The 21222-nt window shown below is 39.0% G+C and overlaps 1 protein-coding gene across 1 annotated transcript in view; it reads right to left on the minus strand.

The window, feature by feature from the left end:
* Nucleotides 1-21222, minus strand: part of parp1 (poly(ADP-ribose) polymerase 1) — a 49673-nt gene that overhangs the window by 9503 nt on the left and 18948 nt on the right. The window contains exons 5-15 of the mRNA XM_003216066.4: nucleotides 17930-18026; nucleotides 16227-16343; nucleotides 13736-13912; nucleotides 12283-12427; nucleotides 11754-11894; nucleotides 10124-10366; nucleotides 9198-9266; nucleotides 8330-8462; nucleotides 6470-6665; nucleotides 5227-5355; nucleotides 4401-4484 (exon numbers count right to left, since the gene is read on the minus strand). Coding sequence (XP_003216114.2) covers nucleotides 4401-4484; nucleotides 5227-5355; nucleotides 6470-6665; nucleotides 8330-8462; nucleotides 9198-9266; nucleotides 10124-10366; nucleotides 11754-11894; nucleotides 12283-12427; nucleotides 13736-13912; nucleotides 16227-16343; nucleotides 17930-18026 — 1531 coding nt within the window. The remainder of the gene's footprint in view (nucleotides 1-4400; nucleotides 4485-5226; nucleotides 5356-6469; nucleotides 6666-8329; nucleotides 8463-9197; nucleotides 9267-10123; nucleotides 10367-11753; nucleotides 11895-12282; nucleotides 12428-13735; nucleotides 13913-16226; nucleotides 16344-17929; nucleotides 18027-21222) is intronic.

The raw sequence follows: 21222 nt of genomic DNA on the forward strand, positions 1-21222 counted from the left end.
AAAGAAAAGAAACGAAACGAAACGAAAAGAAAAGGAATTAACATTTAAGCAGCCAATTGGCTCTGGGACATCAAATCTTCCAAGGTTTTTGTGAGCTTGGGTTACAGCCATCAAGAAATGGTCTTATGAATGAGATGCTGAATTCTAGTTCAGGGATTAAATGCATGGATTACTATACTTTTTACATCTTTAGATACATATAACCAAATAACCAATATACCTTATAGATGAGGACCTACTTAAATTAAGAAAACTGCAATAGAGTTTGTCTATTGTAAATATATATGTGCATGTGTGCAATTGTATTTTCAGGCAATTTAAAATATTTCAAAAATCAAACAATGGCCAGAACCCTCTTTATAGACTACTAGCTTTGCCTGGCCATGCGTTGCTGTGGCCTATGGGAATCATTTGTTGGCCAGATGGGATAGCAGTAAATAGCCTTGCAGCCTCAAAGCCTGGCCGTTTTCTGGAGTAGCTGGAGTAGCACCCTCAATCAAAGAGCTGCTTTGAAGCCGAGCTACTTCCTTTGTAAGGGAATCATGGTTTGGCCAGACTGAATTGCACTGAATAGTCTTGCAGCTTAAAAGCCTGGATGCTTTCTACATAGGGCATCCTTGCTAGGCCAGGTTGAATGGGACGGAGAAGCCTTGTGGCTTCAGCACCTGAGGATTTTTCACCTAGGGGAAATCTTGGTTGGCCAGGTTAAAAAGCACTGAATAGCCTTGCTGCTTGCAAGCCTGGCCGCTTTCTACCTTGTAGAATCCTTGGTTGGCCAGTTTGAATGGCAATTAATAGTCTCGGTGTGGCAGGTATGAATGCTGCAATTAGGCACCTTGCTTAGCATTTAATGGCATTGCAGCTTCAAAGCCTGGCTGCTTTCTACCTGGGGGAATCCTTTGTTGGGAAGTGTTAGCTGGCCCGAATTGTTTCCTTTCTGGAATTCCCAATTTCCCTGCTTTCAGAGTGTTGCTCTTTATTTACTGTCCTGGTTTTAGAGATTATATTGTTCTGTATTATTATACCACAGTAATTATTTCATATTATATTTATAATCTTATATTATCTGCTTAGAACTGGATTATCTTGAGGCCCATTCTACACAGCTGTATAAAATCCACACTGAAGTGAATTATATGGCAGTGTGGACTCAAGATAATCCAGTTCAAAGCAGATAATATAAGATTATAAATGGATAATATAGCTGTGTGGAAGGACCTTGAGTCTACACTGCCATATAATCCAGTTCAAATAAGATAATCTGTATTTTATAGGCAGTGTGGATCAGGCCTAAGTACACTCTGCCTCTGCCCTGGGTGCCATTTTGGCTGAGGGAGTTGCTAGGATACGAAGGGGGCGGGGCCTAAAGGCAGCAGGGGAGGGGGCTAAAGGCAGCAGAACCTATCTTTCTAACTGACAGTTAGGGGGAGAAAGGCTCTTCCTCATCCTCTGTAATTTGAACTATTTTTCTAGGGTTTTTTTTTATTGAAAGACATATTTTGGATGACTATGTCTTTTGTGGCCAAATTTGGTGTGATTTGGTTCAGTGGTTTTGTTGTTTACTCTATAGTAAAACGAACATTACATTTTTATATATATAGAAGATGATAATGGGTTCCACTCCCACACCCTAATTTGCAGCTTTAAGGAAAGGCAGACTAAACCCAGCTAAGAGTAGCTTTCTCCTCCTATACTTTCTTCCTTAGCAGCTTCAGCACCCTCAGTTGCCTTCCTTCTGCTTCTGATGTTGCAATTACACAGGAACAGACTCTGTTCAATAATTAATAGCAGTGCATTGTAAAACCAGCCGCAGAAGACTGCTATTGTTTTTTAACTTTTTAGTCTCTGTTAAGAGAGAACACTCTGTTAAAAGAAAAAAAAAGCATACAAATAATAAGAATAGTCTCTCCTAGGAGAGGTATCTGGATGAGGACCTCCAACTGTGGCCTCAGGCTGTGGGTAAATAGATACAGAAGGAGAAGCTCCTTCCAAGGAAGAGGGCCATGAATCAGCTAAGTTTCAAAACCCACTACTTTGAACTGAAAAGGTGTAATTACAAGTTACAAGGTATCTAGAAGGCAAAACAATACCTATTACAACATACTCAAATGTTATTTTAAAGACTGAGCATTTAAAGTAGGCACCTGAACAACTTGCAAGAGGCTGTTATGAAATTAATTTTAAACAGTATTTTAACCACACATCTCTGCCTACTGAGATGAGTTTCTGAGTACACCATCCAATTACGGTATTTTGTCATGTTGTTTTCAAATGGCATCCATAAACCTCTTCACTACCTGCTAAGAGAGATATGACCTTTTCGGTGGTGGCCCCACAGCTCTGGAACTCCCTTCCTAGAGAGGTACAATTGACCCCCTCCTTACTGGCTTTTCAATCACAAATTAAAACTTTTCTGTGGAGCCAGGCCTTCCCAGATGAATGACAATAGGCACTGCCAGATAACTGCTGGTAATATTCACCACTGAATGCTTCGTTGGCCCGACAGCTGCCAAGCTGTGGCGCAGGCTGGTGAGCAGCCAGCTGCAATAAATCACTCTGACCATGAGGTCATGAGTTCGAGGCCAGCCCATGGTCGGGGTGAGCACCCAACAATTAAAAATAAAGAATAGCCCTGGCTTGTTGCTGACCTAGCAACCCGAAAGATAGTTGCATCTATCAGGTAGGAAATTAAGGTACCACTTATAAAGTGGGGAGGCTAATTTAAATAATTTACGACTCCATAAAAATCATCCAGCCGCCGTTGGAATGAGGAAGTGCCGTCGCAGTGGACAATGAAGTAGCTGCTCCCCCTGTGGCCGGAATCGAACATCCCCTCAGGAGGAGGTTAAACTGCCTCTGCATCTGTCTCTGTCTTTGTTCTGTGTGTATATGGCATTGAATGTTTGCCTTATATGTATATAATGTGATCTGCCCTGAGTCCCCTTTGGGGTGAGAAGGGCGGAATATAAATACTGTAAATAAATAAATAAATATGATGTGAAATGGATGTCTCAGGAACAGTATAATTTTATTTTTACAAATAACCTGAGTGGCCTGAGGTTAGGGAAAATTTAGTGGTACCTGTTGTAAGTATTAATTGTTTTATATGATATGTTTAAATTAGGTTATTTTAAAATTAGTATATGATGTTTTAGTTGATCATATATTTGTGTGTCGATGTATAAGTATTGGTATTTAAAACTTTGTATACTGCTTTGAGTCCCACCTATGGGAGAAAAGTGGGATAGAAATGAATAATAATACCCACCTGTTTCAACCCAAAAAGTGGAAACTCTGAAGAAAAGCAATTCCTGAATTTGCTACCAATCAGCCATGCAGCCCCCTGAATGAACAACTTCTCCCAAAACCTGACTCCCCCCCCCCTTTTACCCTCACCTCAACTTCTTTCCTTCTGGTGACAACACCCTGATAATAATTCATACTTGATGCCATCTTCCAAAGAGTGTAAAATGGCTCTTTAGAGTAAATGGCAACATCAGACAATTATTTTGCCAACAGGATGCAGGTGTGTATGTGTCAGGGAAGATAACAATCAAATTCTGTTCTTTTAAAAGCCACTATCTCATTGTCAGACCTCATATTATAATCAATGTATCATTAGTTAGAGTAACCTTTATATGCCTTTTTCAGACAAGATAAATGAAGTGCCCCTAACTGATTTCTCTTTTTAAAAGATTAGTTTAACCTTCTTGATCACACAACTAATCAGAGAGTGAACTGGAGTTAACAGGTGTAACTATCAAATGAATTAAGTCCAAGCCATCCTTTGTAACACTTAACGGGAAATCTCAGTATATTTGTTTAAGATTTGGGTAGTCTCTTGTAATATTCAGACCAGACAAACCAGAGTGCAAAGTAGAAACTTTGAACTCTAATTAGCATTTCTAGTCTCTCTTTACTGCTTTGTAGAGAACAATGACACCCTACAAAAGCATTAAGCCAAATTAGTTAGCAGTAAGGAACACAAGGCCAAATCCAACTAGAGAGCATTAATGTATAAAAGCTGACAACCTAAGATTAACTTCAACTGCTTCCTCTACTGTTCACTTAAAAGGCTTTAAAGCCTGAAAGATCAAATTAGGACTATTCCTGTGCCAATTTGTACAGAGGTCATTACATAGTCAAACCATGTCCTTTCTGTGCAACCATTCTGATTAACATTAATTACTTCCTTCAACAAGAAAGCGGAATTCAAACAGAACAAAGCAACCATTTCACTATATACATATGAATTTACACTGTAAAAACTCCCTCAGTGTAATAATACTAAAGTGCAATTTACTGTGAGAGGAAAAAAAGTGAGAATTCAGTTAACTCCCAGCACAGAACGTCTTATGAATTCCTTGCATCATTAGAAAAGTTCCTTTTTTAATGCTCACCTGCTGAACCTCATTAAGGATGGAGTACGCACTCTGAATCTGCCTCTTACTTAGCTTCCCCAAAGGCATTTTCTGGAGGTCAATCTAAAGAAAAAGATAAATGGAAAAAATTAAACCAGGACTTCGTTATTTGAAAACATCCAGGAAATAAGCTGGTGAAAAAAATCACTTGGTACACGTATCATTATGCTTCACAGAAAAAGCAGCAACTATGTTTTGCAGGTAGGGATTAACTGTATTTAAAAGCCCACATAAACTGGTCAGTCTAGACATTGTAAATTCCTACAGGACCCTACTATCTCAGTTTCACTTGGGATATTTCATGTTTGAAGATACCAACACTCAAAACCATACTGCTCAAGGAAATTTCTCAAGTCAATGGGAAATAATGCAAAGGGGGAAAGCAATGCAATTTTAATCCAAGTTTGGTTTTTTAAACTCATAATCTGTGTATAGACTCTGTTCATGGACAGCGTCTATGCTATTTGTTATAGAGCTTTACCAAAAGCTACATGAAGAATCATACAGTGTCGAAATTCCACTAATACCAATAAACTAGTGTTTTAATATGGAGCAGAACAAACAACTCAGTATCTGTACGCTTGCCCACAATGCCCTGCTTCATGCACAGAGGAAGAACTGCTTAAAGCTACAGACAATGCAGTCACTGTTGCCCGTTTTTGGTCTAAAACTATCTAGCAGCTTGTGATCCCTTTATTTTATGAGTTTTAAACTTATCTATTTATGCAATGCTTTTGATACGAAATAAAATAAATAAAACATGACAAAAGTGAGAAATAGTTCAAAGCCTGTGATGATTAGTAACCTCAAATTCCACCATGGCCTTCTTCATGCTTTCCACATCAAAGATCATCTTAATAAGGTCTTGGACTGGCTTGGGAAGCTTTGATTTGGTTCCTGCACTCACTGTCAGTTTCTTCACCGCTTCTTCATCCTTGTGGGAGAAAAAAGAGAGCGTGTATGTGGGCCACTCACATTTACAAATTAGGAAGCAAAATCTTGCGCGCGAGTAAGCATTCCAATTTTTCAACTGATCTTAGAAATAAATCCACCCTGCTTTAAACAACATATTAAATTCTGTTCTAAAGAATTAATAATCCATTATTTTCTTCAGAGAAAAAAACTGATGACAAATTTTGTTCAATTAGATTACTCAAACAAAGCTGTGGTTTCTATCAGAAGAAAAACAGTATCCAAGAAAGGAGATTGTATAGAAACAGAGGGTAAAGGGGCTTTGAATTGACAATACTGAATTTTTTGAAGTCCATTTTATGCCCCCAAATGTTGTGAAATGGAGGGGATAAAATGGCCCTCCAAAGTCCTGTAAGAGGTCAGTGTGTATTCCCAGGAGAGACCAGGATGGCCCATCCCTGCTTGCCTTTTGCAGGCAAATGAGGTCATATCTCTGACATCAGGCATGTGGGAGATGATGAGGGAGGTTGTGGGTGGCTTTTGTGGGGGATGTTTAGATTTAAATGTAGTTTGAATTGTATTTTAACTGTTTTAACTTTTGTATCCATGACACAAATATTATTTTTAAAATATTTTTGTAGTTGCTTTGTTTTGGATTGTATCACATTGTTGCTGTTAGCCACTTTGAGTCCTGATGGGGAGAAAGACAGGATAGAAATAAAGTAAATAAGTACTCCCAAAGACTGGCAAGTTGACCACTCCTGCCGTACACAGATGAACTGTCATTTGGTTACTTCCGTGCTTCCAGCAAATCTATCAAAATCAACTTGGCTTATACTGCTAATATAACCATTATTGAGTTAAATAAGTTTATGCACAACCAGGTCAGGATTCAACTCAGTATATGATATAGCAAGGCTCTATGCATGTTCTGGTGTTCTCCTAAATAATCCAAAGTATTTCCTATATGTGTTGATTGGGATGTTCTTGGACTGCAGTTCTCATCAGCTCCCACCATTGGCTGGCTCTGTTTTCCAGGGCTGATGAGACCTGTTAGTCCTTCAACAGACAGAGGTAGCAAAATGCCCACCTCATATTTTCCGAAACAAGTGATTTTTGTGGGCAATCATCATTACCTGTCCATAGTCTATTTCCAGAGGGTAGAATTTCTTGGGATACTTAGTGAAATTTTTGGAATGCCAGGAGTTCCCTGTCTTTTCCTCATACAGATTCAGGAAATGTTCAATGGCTTCTTCTTTAGATGGCATCTGTTCTAGTTTATTGCTCCCAATGCTTGTGCCAACACGACCCCAGGAACGGAAAACCCAGTATCTACAACCAAAAGGAAACATGGCAGAAAATGGTTTTAGAGGAAAACCAGCGTACAAATTCACATCCCATTAGAACATGTGTCCATTTCCAACAGCTGCAATGAATTGATCTGCCTATTGTCCTCTACCTACATAATGTCACAATGACCTGAGAAAAAACGTCAATACAGAAGAACCCAAACCTAATAACAAAATACTACTTGCAGTTTTGACTTTGGCAAATTTGATTAATATGTTCTTTCTAGAAATCTCTAGGTCCTCTAGTTACAACTCTATGGTCCACTTCCACCAGAAGTCATGCTGAAAAAACTAGAGATTCCTAAAACAAACAAACACAAACACACAATTCTCCAGACCTTTGCAGGTCCTCCAGTGGGATTCAAAATAGTACTTTATTCATGGTTTTCCCAGTTTCAAATTAGCGCTGTGCTCTTATGGAGGGCTAACTGTACACCCAATGCTATATGAAAATTTCCAACTAAATTTAAACCATTTGGAAGTCTGCTTATTAAACTTTGGAGGGAGCATCCACAGCACCAGAAGGCTCCAATCCACTGGTGAATTGCCTTATTGTCTAGAATTCCTAAAAACAACAACAATCTAATAATCACAATATCAGCACTACAACCATGTGTCTCTACTACAATGTTCGGTTTTGCCTGCCTTGCTCTTAGCTCTCCATTTTGTTTTATTTTTGAAAACATAAATCTGCATTTGAATGCATGAATGAATAAATAAGTAAATACCTACAGAACAATGGATAGGTGACCCATCTAGTATTGCTTTGCCAGTTTAACATCTGTGTTGTGACACAAGGCTTTGCACAGAAATCACAGACTAAGAGAATGTGACTTGCCTAAGAAGAATGTGATTTCTACAAGCAAGGATTCGAACACTGATCTCAAGAGTCTACTGCTCAAAACTATACCATGCTGGATTCTAGTTTTTGCATTTACTGGGCCTCTTGCAGTTCAGCTCAGTCTTTAAGGAGATAAAAGGCTACTAGGAAAGCCCTTTGCAAATCTACTCAGAAATAAAGGGACTTCTTCTAGTTTAGGGCTTAACTTTTTCCACTCACAACCCCTTTTGGCCCAAGAAATGTTTACGTGACTCCGGTTATATAGGTATATAAAATAAGCATAAAAATAAAGCATTTACTGATATCGTCAGCATTTGCAAGGCTCCCTAAACAGCTCAGGCTAATTTCCTTTTTTATGAACTACAGTTGAAGCATCTTCTGCAGAATACACTGTAAACACCACAGAACAGATTAGTGTAAATGCCTAAAACTGCCACTAGGTGACAGAAAACCTTTACTGTTGCCAAATTTTTGTGACCCCACCATTAAGCTAGAGACTCCATATGGGGTTGGGAACCCACAGTTCAAGAAGCAGTGTTCTAGATCATTTATTGTAAGACTGTAGCATGAATGTTCTTTTTGATGTAACAGAGCTACTAGCCTTCTGTACAACTCCTTCTGGCACTGGATTCACGTGATCCTTTTAGGAGCATGGAAAAAAGAATTAACTAGTGGAGTTCAGCGGTTCTGCTCAGGTCTCTCACTATTAAAAGATATCACATGTAGCAAACAAGCATCACTAAAGAAGCCAAGCTATAAAAGAAGTGTGCCAGAGAATTCCCATTTATGAGCAAAGAAAAACAAACCTGAGTTCTCTGTCATCTTCCAGTAACTGAAGCTTATAATATGAATTTGTTCCCCTGACAATATCAACCAGACCAAGAGTAGCACTGAAGATTTTACCACCTTTTTCAAAGACGTGAGCAGAATCTTCCAAGCCTTACAAAGAGAAAAAAAAAGAGAGAACATGAACGGGAGTTAAAGAAAAATACATTTCCCTTATACTGATCATTAGCTGAACTAGAACACCAGTCCTAATCAGCAGGGGAATGCCTTCATTTTCCTTCTTATTTCAAAAAGAAAGATGTTTCAAATGAGAATTTCAACAGTCTGGAATTTATTTTAAATTATTTTATTTGCTTTACCCTTTCCCATCCTATCAGAACAGTTTTACTTCCCCGCAGACTTCCAGTGATTTACTGTCCAAAGACATTCTTCCAGTGGACAAATTGCAAATTCTTTTGACACCGCAATAGCAATCATGATGCAATGTGTTGTCAAAGGCTTTCATGGCTGGGATCACATGATGCAATGCCTTTCTCATTTCTAGGTTGTTTCCCCCCCTCTCTCCACCCTACTCCATCATACATTTGCTATGGTTGTATATTAAGATGTTATATGCCAAGGTGTAAACAAGCCAGAGTCGACAAGGCAAAACATACAGCAAGGCTGTGGTCTGTGGCGGGTTAAGAAACCATGGCTTGTTCATGGGACTGTACATCACAACAAACCATGACATGTGAGCACTTTCCCGCTATTCACATACAACCAAAGTGTTCATAATGGATAAGAGGTGGGCACTTACATACAGTAGAGCCTTCCCAGTCCTAAAGTTATCATAGAATACTCAAAACTAAGATATATCTATATCTATATATGGGTTTCTGAAATCACCTGAATCAGGATCTACAGCAGCACCTCCTTTCACTGTCAGCTTCATTTTCTTTTCAGACTTGCTGGTTCCTAGACAAAGTAGAAGAGCAGGGAGGGAAGAAAATAAGAAGACGATGCTGAGTTAAATCAGCTTAAAATGGATATAATAATAATAATAATAATAATAATAATAATAATAATAATAATCATGATCATCATCATCATGATCATCATCATCATCTTTATTTGTATCCTGCCCCATCTCCCCAAGGGGACTTGGAGCAGCTTACAACACAATAACAGTGCAAACAAATATTGTTAATAACATTTTTTGCATTTCTGTATTTATTTTAAAAAATAAATCTTGAAATGGCATCTTCATCTTAAAGGAATCATTGTCCTTTCCTCATACACAAAGATGATGTCTGATATGAGATATATGTGAGTAATGCAGAAGGCAAATGTGAAGATGGGAGAAATTTTGCCCTTCAAATATTAAAGATTAAAACTCTCATGGCTCCTTATTATTGTCACAGTGGATGAAATGGACACTAAGACCAAAACATATGGAAGGCCAAGTATTCCCACTCTTTGCAAAGGAATCTGAAATACAGGAGAACACAAATGTTTTGAGGCTAATTTGTGAAATTATGAACTCATGGCCAAGTTGATCACCAGAATTCAGCAATGCAAGTTTGCACAGACGGAACAGAAGCCCGCTCACTATCTTCAATCCATTCATCAAATGTTGATTTGAAAATATCAATTCCTTTTGCTTTTCAGACATGGAAAAGCAGAGTACTTTGAGGGGACAGTTTGCTTATCTTAGCAATAGAACAAATTTTTGGCTTCCTTCCAGGCAGTTAGCACCATCATTCTGTAAAGCAACAGCAACAAGACAAAGGACTGGAGATGTCGTGATTACATTTTTTTTTGTTCCCCTTCACCTTGTTCTTCCTTGTTTTTTCCAGTGCTTTTCATGTTCGAGTGTCCACTGGATTTTTCTGCCACAAACACCTCTTTGTGTTCCTGCTTGACCTCTGTGCCCCACGGAGAGAGCGCATGGAGTGACAAAAGCTCCTGTAAGCCCTTGCTGGAGGCCTTTGCGTCCTGGAGGAACTCTTCTGAGACAACTCGCACCTGGGCCTGTTTCACCTCCTCCATCTTCTTATTCATCTTGTCAATTTCCTCTGTAAGGTTATTAACAGGAGTTAGGGAAAGGGGTGGAAAATAAAAGAAAAAGCAAACCTGAGCATCAGGACACATCAGTTATTTTTGCAAATGGGCATGAATAATAACTTCATAATAACTTAATTTTTGTATCCCGCCTCCATCTCCCCAAAGGGACTCGGGGCAGCTTACATGGGGACAAGCCTGATCCAACATAGATTAAAAACACAACACAATAAAATGTATAAACAACATCATTACAACATAAAAGCAACATCATAAAACAACCAATAAGCCTGAACAGCAATAAATGCTGAGCTCGGAGGATAGGAGCTTGTGCAAGAGTTTCAAAATAGGGCTGGTGGAAAAACTGCAGGAGCCAAAATAAATTAGGGCTTGGGGGCAATGTCATTTAGAAATGCTAGATCTATAGGGCAGGGGACAGTGATAAAGTGCATGAGCTGATAATGAATTATAGTTGGGGGGCAATTCTCTGGTGAACTGTTTAATCAAAGGCATAGCGGAACATCCACGTTTTTAGGTACAGTAGAGTCTCACTTATCCAACATAAACGGGATGGCAGAATGTTGGATAAGTGAATATGTCGGATAATAAGGAGGGATTAAGGAAAAACCTATTACACATCAAATTAGGTTATGATTTTACAAATTAAGCACCAAAACATCATGTTTAACAACAAATTTGACAGAAAATGTAGTTCAATATGCAGTAATGCTATGTAGTAATTATTGTATTTACGAATTTAGCACCAAAATATCATGATGTATTGAAAACATTGACTACAAAAATGCGTTGGATAATCCAGAACGATGGATAAGCGAGTGTTGGATAAGTGAGACTCTACTGTATTTACAAAAAGTGGGCAGGGTGGGTGAAACCTGTGATTTAGAGGTAGAGCTAATCTGATTCACTGAATCTCAAGCTTCCAGGAAGAGAACATGGAACATTAATTTTTGTAGTAAAGCTGGAAGTTAGATCCCCCAAAATATTTTTTTCTAAATTTTGAATGGAAACACAGATATTTTATACTCAATCACACCAGCTATTTCTGTACTGCTCCTTACCAGGTTAAATCCCAAACTAGGCAATGAAAACAGAGCATATTCAGTGGATACAAAATGTTGAGAACGTATTTTACGGAGGAAAAACAGAAGGAAAACTTTAGAGTGGAGTGCATGATGGCATGCAGTCTGGTATTGCCCTACTAGCAGTTCCTACTTTTTATGCCTTCAAAACTTTTTTAAAATGGAAAGATTTGTTTTTATTTCTGAAGCCTTCCACACACACTCCTATCCCATCACTAGCTGTTACTCCTTTTCCAAAGTGCACTACCTTAACACGTCTGCTAATTGAAGTTTGTTAATGAAACTGAAAACACTGACTTACTTTGTGAGCTTATGCACAAGTTTGCTCTATTCACAGTAGCTGTCACTTTTCCTCCAAGTTCTTCAATGGCAGATTTGATTTCATCCTTGTTTTTTGACAATTTCCCAAGGACTAAAATCTTCATGCTATTTAATGGTTTATCTGTTTGTTCATGTGTAAATGTGCACATTATGATTGGTAGATTAGGTGAGGAAGGGGGAAGAAAGACATACAAAATTATTTATATTTTCAAAACAAGCATTTTAAGTTAAGAGAATCCAATTTTAACGAAGAAAGTATGCATAACAGTTTATACTGAGTATTCTGAGTGGTGAGAACATATTCTTCCTTTTATTTTGTTGGATCTGCAACTCCTTTGATCTCTGACTGTCTTCTGTATAACTTTCAATCAATATTGTTGTGTTTTTAAAAATAACATCACAAAGTATTTCTTATGTATTGTTTTAATCTATGACAGTATTTAAATCCAGTATTTTTCATCATTTTTTTCTTTAGTAGAAACACTGACCCATGTGCCCCATTTATTTACCTGCTGGGGTGGTGGAGTTTTCTATAACGGGAGTGGAGGAAACTGCTGGAGGTGGTACAGGGTTTGTACAAGCAGCCTCTGGAGGGAACACTCTTTCCTGCTTTTTAAACTTGAATTTCTTCAGATATGTGATTTCCCGAAAGGCCTGTGTTTCAGGAACATATGAGAAGAGATTTTAAAAAAAAGAAATAAGAAAAATTACAGGGGGAAGAAGGAATCCCATAGAATAATACAATGTCAGCTATGAGTTTTCTGGGCTGTATGGCCATGTTCCAGAAGCATTCTCTCCTGACATTTCACCCACATGTATGGTAGGCATCCTCAGTTTGTGAGGTCTGTTGGAAACTAGTGGGGTCTATATATCTGTGGAATGTCCAGAGTGGGAGAAAGAAAGAACTCTTGTCTGCCTGAGGCAAGTGTGAATGTTGCAATTGACCACCTTGATTAGCATTGAATGGTTTTGCAGCTTCAAAGCTTGGCTGCTTCCTACCTGGGGGAATCCTTTGTTGGGAGGTGTTAACTGGCCATGATTGTTTCCTGCCTGGAATTCCTGTTTTCTGAGAGTTGTTCTTTATTTACTGTCCTGATTTTAGAGTTTTTAAATACTTGTAGCCATATCTATGCCTGCCATAGATGTGGGTGAAACGTCAGGAAAGAATGCTTCCGAAACATGGCCATAGTGCCCGGAAAACTCACAGCAACCCAACTTAAGAGCTCATCTGTAACAAATAGTTTAGTTACAGAGATCAAAATGTATCACTAATATTTCACAACACTATGTTTAGAAATAAAACTATGGTATAATCACAGTTTTTCTAGATGACAGTTTAAATTTAGTTAAAAACCACCTTCTCACCTAACTGTTTCACTACATTGTTTCTGTTTCACCAACCAAAAACATATATAGGTCCCATGCTTCTAATGCAATTCATATGGCTAAGAACAACTCACAATTAAAATAATACCACCACCAATAACAAAAACAAAAGCAGGTTCAGTCAACAGAATTCCTCAATGAGATTTCATCACTTTTTAAAACATTTGTTCAGCAATTTTTTTTCACATAATCAAAATGCAGGAAACATGTTATTCCATGATCTTGGGTGGAATTGTGTCTTCTCTGTATTAGTGGCAAAAAACAGATCTTCTCCGCCATATCTTAAGGAGGCGGAGCTGATGCATATCCAAACCAGTCAAACATATGGATCTAATATACCTGAAAAAAACTTGAGTCCAAACTCTTCAGTTTGAGGGAGAGGAGGAAGGGAACAGGAGAGGCACCAGGATACTGAATAGCAAACTGAGGGGAATTGGGGGATAGGACATTTTGTGGAGCAATGACTGTGAAGCTGAAAGAGAAACTGACTCCCATTATCTCCCAGATGTGTTCCACCTTTCCATTCATCATATTTCAGACATGTACACTTAGCTGAATGAACAGGCCATTTTCTACCTTTGGGATGATCCATTCTTTCCTGTTGGGAGACTGTGTCTTGGCAACACATTTTGTCCAAGCCGTAATATCCCCAGTGCAGTAGTAAGCATCACATTTGAACACAAACTGGCCTTTGCACTCCTCACAGGGCAGCAAAGCCCCAAAAGCCATCCCATCTGCAACTTGGTCCAAGATCTACAGCAACAGAGGAGCAGGAAAAGCCATGGAACAACAGAAGACATATTTATAGAATCATAGAATCATAGAATAGTAGAGTTGGAAGAGACCTCAAGGGCCATCTAGTCCAACCCCCCGCTAAGAAGCAGGAAATCGCATTCAAAGCACCCCCGACAGATGGCCATCCAGCCTCTGCTTAAAAGCTTCCAAAGAAGGAGCCTCCACCACATTCCGGGGGAGAGAGTTCCACTGCCGAACAGCCCTCACAGTGAGGAAGTTCTTCCTGATGTTCAGGTGGAATCTCCTTTCCTGTAGTTTGAAGCCATTGTTCCGTGTCCTAGTTTGCAGGGCAGCAGAAAATAAGCTTGCTCCCTCCTCCCTATGACTTCCCCTCACATATTTGTACATGGCTATCATGTCTCCTCTCAGCCTTCTCTTCTGCAGGCTAAACATGCCCAGCTCTTTAAGCCTCTCCTCATAGGGCTTGTTCTCCAGACCCTTAATCATTTTAGTCGCCCTCCTCTGGACGCTTTCCAGCTTGTCAGCATCTCCCTTCATCTGCGGTGCCCAAAACTGGACACAGTATTCCAGGTGTGGTCTGACCAAGGCAGAATAGAGGGGGAGCATGACTTCCCTGGATCTAGACGTTATTCCCCTATTGATGCAGGCCAAAATCCCATTGGCTTTTTTGGCTGCCGCATCACATTGTAGGCTCATGTTTAACTTGTTGTCCACGAGGACTCCAAGATCTTTTTCGCACACACTGCTGTCAAGCCAGGCGTCCCCCATTCTGTATCTTTGATTTCCATTTTTTCTGCCGAAGTGAAGTATCTTGCATTTGTCCCTGTTGAACTTCATTTTGTTAGTTTCGGCCCATCTCTCTAGTCTGTCAAGATCGTTTTGAATTCTGCTCCTGTCTTCTGGAGTGTTAGCTATCCCTCCGAGTTTGGTGTCATCTGCAAACTTGATGATCGTGCCTTCTAACCCTTCGTCTAAGTCGTTAATAAAGATGTTGAACAGAACCGGGCCCAGGACGGAGCCCTGCGGCACTATGCTATGCAATACAGTTACAGAGAAACCCCATGCATCTTCATAGTCTGTTCTGTATTATGGTGACCTTATGTATCATTCTCAGCCTGGCCAGCAGTTGGAACATTAACTTTTTGGACAATAGTTCTTATACCACTTCAGCACTTATGGACAGTAGCCACGTGGGCTGGGGTATTCTGGGAACTGTAGTTCCCCAAAATATCTTTTCTGACTCTGTTTGGAGACATATGGAACGAAGAGGGGGCGGGGAAGCTTTCACTTCTTCAGTGGTTATGAGAAACTCCTATTATCCTTCACCAATACAAGCTGTTCGAAACCAGAGAGGTCCTCTAGTCCCGAAGCACTGTACCTACTTCACTACATTTACTCATTTGAAAACATATCTACATCCCATGCTTCCAGTGAAATTCACATGGCTAAGAGTGCCTTGCAATTAAAATAGGGATACCAAAAACAAAGACAGAAGTTGTCTGCTAAATCTACATTTGTGAGTGACAATATCCGTGGTTTCTCTGAAAAGGGGAAATTCTATATTTGGGCCATTAGGAAAGCAATTGATAATAAAATATTCTGTCAGAAAATTTCAGCAGCTCATGGAAGATTGCACAGGGAGGAATTGACGTATCAAACGTGCACTAGTTTCTCACCAGTTTTAAATGCTCACAATTATAAGATTTTGGAAACGCAATAAATAAATGACACCATGTTTCCAATTCTATGGAGTATTCACAGCTAGAAAGTCACTGTCAGTTAAGCTGCCATCAACAGCATCAAGTTCAGCATCTCAAATCTTACTTTGAGATAATCTTAGTAATAATGACTACCATATATATGTCAAGCATGTATAGGTTGAAGGCAGGTCTGGGGCCAAAATTATAGATTTTGGTATGACACATGGATAAATTGAGGGCCATAGAGAGGAGAAAGCACCAATGTTGTATCGGGAGGCCTGCTGCCCTTGGCCTCAGCTGCCATTTCTCCAATCAGGTATTCAAAAAGTCCAGAAGTGATGCAACAGCGAAAAGAGGAGAGGAGGTTGATGCTTCCTTTACGTTCTCCTGGGATGGACGTTTAGTCTGCATTTTGCCATTTCACTCAGACAACGGGTTTATTTTTTGCTAAGAGTTATATTACTCACATTGACCTGTGGGTAAACTGACACAGGTTTTTTGGACTGGTTTTTTTACTACGATTTGTAGATTTATAGAAGGCCCTGATTTTCTCACACCTCTTTCATGGGCACAAGATGTATTTAATAGCTGTATAACCAAGTCCAACTCACAGCAGATTCCCCAGAAGGAACTTCCTGTTTGTTGGCAATCAGGAGCTCTTTGAGGTCATTGGTGGAACATGCTTTCTTTAGTTCATCTTTAATGTTCCAAATCAGCTCTGTCTGCTCCTGTGGACATAACACAGCACAAATGAGATTAGCCTTAATGGACATCAGTACACTGCTAAACCTCCTATACACTATGGTTTGGTCTTAAGATTCTTTTTGTTGGTGGCATTAAAAACAAGAGAGGCGATTCACTTCTAAGCCAAATATTCTGGATTCCCAGATGCTGATGAATTACAATTTCTAGAGTTCTTACCACTGGCTATGCTTCTGGGAGTTTATGCCTATCCAGTACTCAAGTAGGGAACAGACAGATGGGATAAGTTTATGGTTTTTTTAATTGGTTGCTTCCAAGTGAAACAGTGCTGACATTAGAACCACCTTCAGCTTCTCACTCAACATACTGCAAACCATATATGGACTTTAAATCAAATTCAGGACAGTGTCAGTGTAGAAGAATCCCATGCTAGGAGAAAAATCTATGCCTTGGATACCACATCAGAAAAAAAACTGACACAGAAATTAAATTACACTACTTTAAATTAATAACAATTTTTGTTCCTGGGTTATAAATGTCACTCTCTAATTAGTTCTAGAATAAAAACCTGGAAAAAAGTTTATTAAACTACAAAAACTTTGTCTTTGCGGGACATCCTACAGCACATTTTGCTATACTTCTTCAATGAATATCTCATTGAGTCTCAACCAATTCAACATAGTTTGTTGCAGCCACAAAAACCAAGTTTCTGCAGTATAACAACTACTTTCAAAGTAAGTCCTAGTCAAGTGCATTTGGGGCAAACCTTAATCCGTTTTGTGTCCCGGTTTTCGATGGGGCTCCCGATCCATTTTGATTGAGCCTCCTGAAATCGGGAGGGCAGACATTTGTCCTCTGTCTTCAGTTTTCTTTTGGTCCAATATTGGGGGGGCAGGGGGCTTCACCCGTAGGCCCAAATTTTAGGGCCTATGGGTGCAGGTTTTGGGCCTATGTGCCCGGGCCTGGCAGGGCCTGCAGCCAAGTGCTGAGTAAGGAGTGCTCCTTACTTGGTGATCGGATGCAAGCCCTGAGAGGTTTGGGCACATAGACCCAAAGCCTGCACCCGTAGGCCCAAAACGCTGGGGTGTCTGCAGCCAGGCGCAGAGTACAGAGTGCTCCTTACTTGGCGCTCGGCTGCAGGCCCTGCCAGGCCTGGGCGCATAGGCTCAAAGACTGCAAGTGTAGGCCCGGGCCTGGCAGGGCCTGCAGCCAAGCACCGAGTAATGAGCGCTCCTTACTCAGTGCTCGGCTGCATGCCCTGCCAGGCCTCGGTGCTTTGGGCCTACATTGATCTGAAAAGCAGGCTGTCGTCTGCATTGCGTAACAAGTTTATTTTTGTTCCAGGAGGGGCCTTCCCCTTCCGTGCCATCCGAACAGACGGTATGAAATGAAAACACGAATGAAATGGATGAGACAAATTTCAGGCCCATGTCTAGTAAGTACTACACAATTAAACAGGAATAACACTTTAAAACCAGGAACCGAACATTTTTCGAATTTTGTTACATAGCGTAAGAGGGCAATTGTGACCATTAATCCAAACTCATTCTGTGCTTTTGATTTCTGTCTATAAAAGGAGGTTTAAAGGCTGGGTGATCATCATAAAACAAACCTTTAGCAGTTTCTCCTGTTTGGACTGTTTTTCTTTCTCCTTTTTTGGTTTCTTTTTAGATACTACAGCACCATCTACTTCATCTCCTTTTCTCTTTCTGAAAGGGAAGGAAAATAAAAACATCCTTGTAAAATTGATGACTTCAAATTATAAACTACTAACTTTCATTTGATTCCTTAGATGGGGAATCTCTGGCCCTTGACTGTTATGATCTACAACTCTTACACTTTCACTCAGTATGACCAAATGGTAAGAATCTTTGGACGTTCAAAATATCTAGAGGGCTAAAACCTGTAATCTACTCAGCTTGTCCAATTTAAAAAATGAAAAACATCCTATTAAGAATGCAAACTTTATACTCTGAATCACATATATGTGAGTGTTTGTCTTTAAATTGACGGATGATGATCCCATGAATTTCATAGTTTCCCTAGACAAGCAGCATTTAAGAGGTGGTTTGCCAGTTCTTTCTTCTGAAATATAGCCTATACATTGGAAATTTCCCACTCCAGTATTAACGAGGGTTGACTCTGTTTAGCTTCCAAGATAAGATGGGATCTAGTGCCTTTAAATTATTTAGCTACACACAACTAAATAATTAAAGTAACTTAGAATGCAACATAAGGTAAAATTGCCCTGACTGATTCTGATCACCAATGGCCAGGAGTAAGGCAATTTGACTTGGAAGGACATACAGGCTTCTCCCAGTGAACCATGATGACCTCATAGCTAGCAAAACAAGAATTGTCTCAGAATTTCAAACCCTCCTCTACGTCATCTCAGACAGGCCCAGAAAAAAATAGTGTTCCCTCACTACTTCGCAGTTCACTTTTCGTGGATTCACTGTTTCACGGTTTTTCAGTAAACTCTAAAAGACTATTATAAATCATTAAAAAAATACAATTTACAGCCTAAGGAAGGGAGGAAGGAGAAGTCAAACGGAGAGAAAAGGAGCCCAAGTGACAACGGGAGGAGGAGGAGATTTATCAACACACAATTGGTTGATAAAGACTTAAAATAGTGTATAACTACTAAAATAATGTATAAATATTAAAATAAATATAGCATCCCTACTTTGCAGATTTTCACTTATTGCGGGTGGTCCTGGAATCTAAGCTCAGTGATAAGTGAGGGAACACTGTAATAGCGAATTATCTATTGGTAACTTAAAAGTAACTATGAACTGCAGCCCACTATCTCATACAGCTTTTCTATACACTGAACCATAGCATCAGCAACATATTTGTTTATTTCCTGCCTTCTATCATAGGATATTAGGACAATGCACAAGCAAAACAGTTTAAATATAAAAAACAAATTTAAAATTAGAACAATAAAATATACCGTATTTACTCAATTCTAATGCTCACCTTTTAAAACTAAATGAATGTCCCAAAATTAGGGTGTGTATTAGATTCATGTAATATGGTAAATACTTTTTTGGGTTAGGGTGAAAACTGAGGTGCACATTAGATTTGATGGCACAATAGATTCAAGTAAATGTAATTTAAACAAAGTAAAACATAATAAATGATTAAACGAGTGAAAACAAATAAAAGGTTAAAACAGTTTAAAGCAGGATACATGTACATCTTAGACGATTTTGTCCCAAAAAAATATATTGAAAAATCATGCTTTAACTTAGTACCAGGTATCTGAGGTGGCTGTGAATTGAGCTATAATTTCCTGGACATCATGGCAGCAGAACATTATCTAATCACCATAATCATAAGGCACATTACATTCTAAATGCAGATTTCTCCCCAAGGAGAAGATCTTCAATGCTGAATCTATTCTAAGTAGGAAAACATTTAAAACTTCTCAGCCCTGGAAGAGCAAAAAGGGAGAGAATCTTTCTTCCTGTTCTAGTGCTATCATTTTCAAGCTTACAGGACAGTGAATTGCTTGGGATATCTATCTATATGCGTAAAAAAAGACATTTCATTGTTACTGGAACAAGAACAGTGAATCCAACTAATAACAGACTAGTAGTATGGTGAAAAAATAGACAGGGGAACACTGTGGCCAAACTAAGTATTTTCCACTGTGATTTATGTGCTGTGTTGTCTTCTTGCAACCCGGCAAACAAATCACTGGAAAATCTTTTATGGGGTATAAGTGGACTGGCCTTAAGATGTATTTTCCTTGAAAGCAAAAACCGAGTACACAAGAGGGGATAGTTCAGGCTCTGATTAGGTACAGAAGGTGGAGAAAATATTTATCTAGTTTTAGCTTCTTGTGTTGCCATGGAAAAAGAAAAGAACAAGTCTCAAACAGACCAATGCAGGGAAGAAAACATACTGTACTAAATCTGTTCCTTGTGCCAAACGCAGCAGCTGACCAGTGGAAAGCCGATATATACACAGCTTTCCCAGCAGAGGCTTGCAGAGAGAAATTTTGTTTGGAGCCACAATACCATGCAAGGGTTGAAGCAAAGCTTATATAGTACATTCCATGAGTTCAGTAGCTCATAGAACATGGAAAGTTTTGACAAGTACTTTTATGAAAACTGTTCCCAGACCTTATGCTAATCGGGGTTTTCTCTCTGCTAAAAAAGAACATACTCTACTTGTAGATAATTTTACATTAATTACTTTATAAAGTAACTCAAAACTGTTTTATAGAATAAGTTATTTTGAGATATAAGAAGGGTTTAAAAAAAAAACAACAACACTGCAATATCTAGTATTTGAACTATGGGATCCTGTCACTATACAGCAAAGTTGAAATATTAATAGGAAAAAACTGAAGGGATTGACTATATGTTGTGCTTCTGGTTAACAGGCTGTTGGAGTCTAAGGGATAGTTACCTTTTATTGGACTGATAGACTTAAGAAGATTGCAGCAGAAAGATATGAACTGCTATTATTGTATTTCAGATGCTTGGGAGCAGCATGATTTGCTATCATCTATTTTACAAATATACAAGATTGTGGGGTATGCTTTCTTCTATGAATCTTAAAAAATCAAAAATTAGATGGAATATCAGAAATCATGAAGACTTAATCTGAGTAAAGTAAACCACACTGTAACAGCTTGGCTCACACATTCATATACATTCAAATTTTGCCCATATTTAACAAAAATTTTCAGGCATTAGGGTAAGAAGTTTTTTTTTTAATTCAATGCCAAAGCTATTCCCTTTGCAATGATAAGTTTTGTAGAATTCTCTTAACAGATGATTTGGAAGTCCTATTTGTTATTTTGGGTATTCAATACAAGACTATGCAATGTCCCTAGTGGTGCAGTGGGTTAAACCACTGAGCTGCTGAACTTGCTGACTGAAAGTTCGG

Source organism: Anolis carolinensis, chromosome 1 (assembly GCF_035594765.1).
Source record: "Anolis carolinensis isolate JA03-04 chromosome 1, rAnoCar3.1.pri, whole genome shotgun sequence".
In the NCBI taxonomy this organism is placed as follows: Eukaryota; Metazoa; Chordata; class Lepidosauria; order Squamata; family Dactyloidae; genus Anolis; species Anolis carolinensis.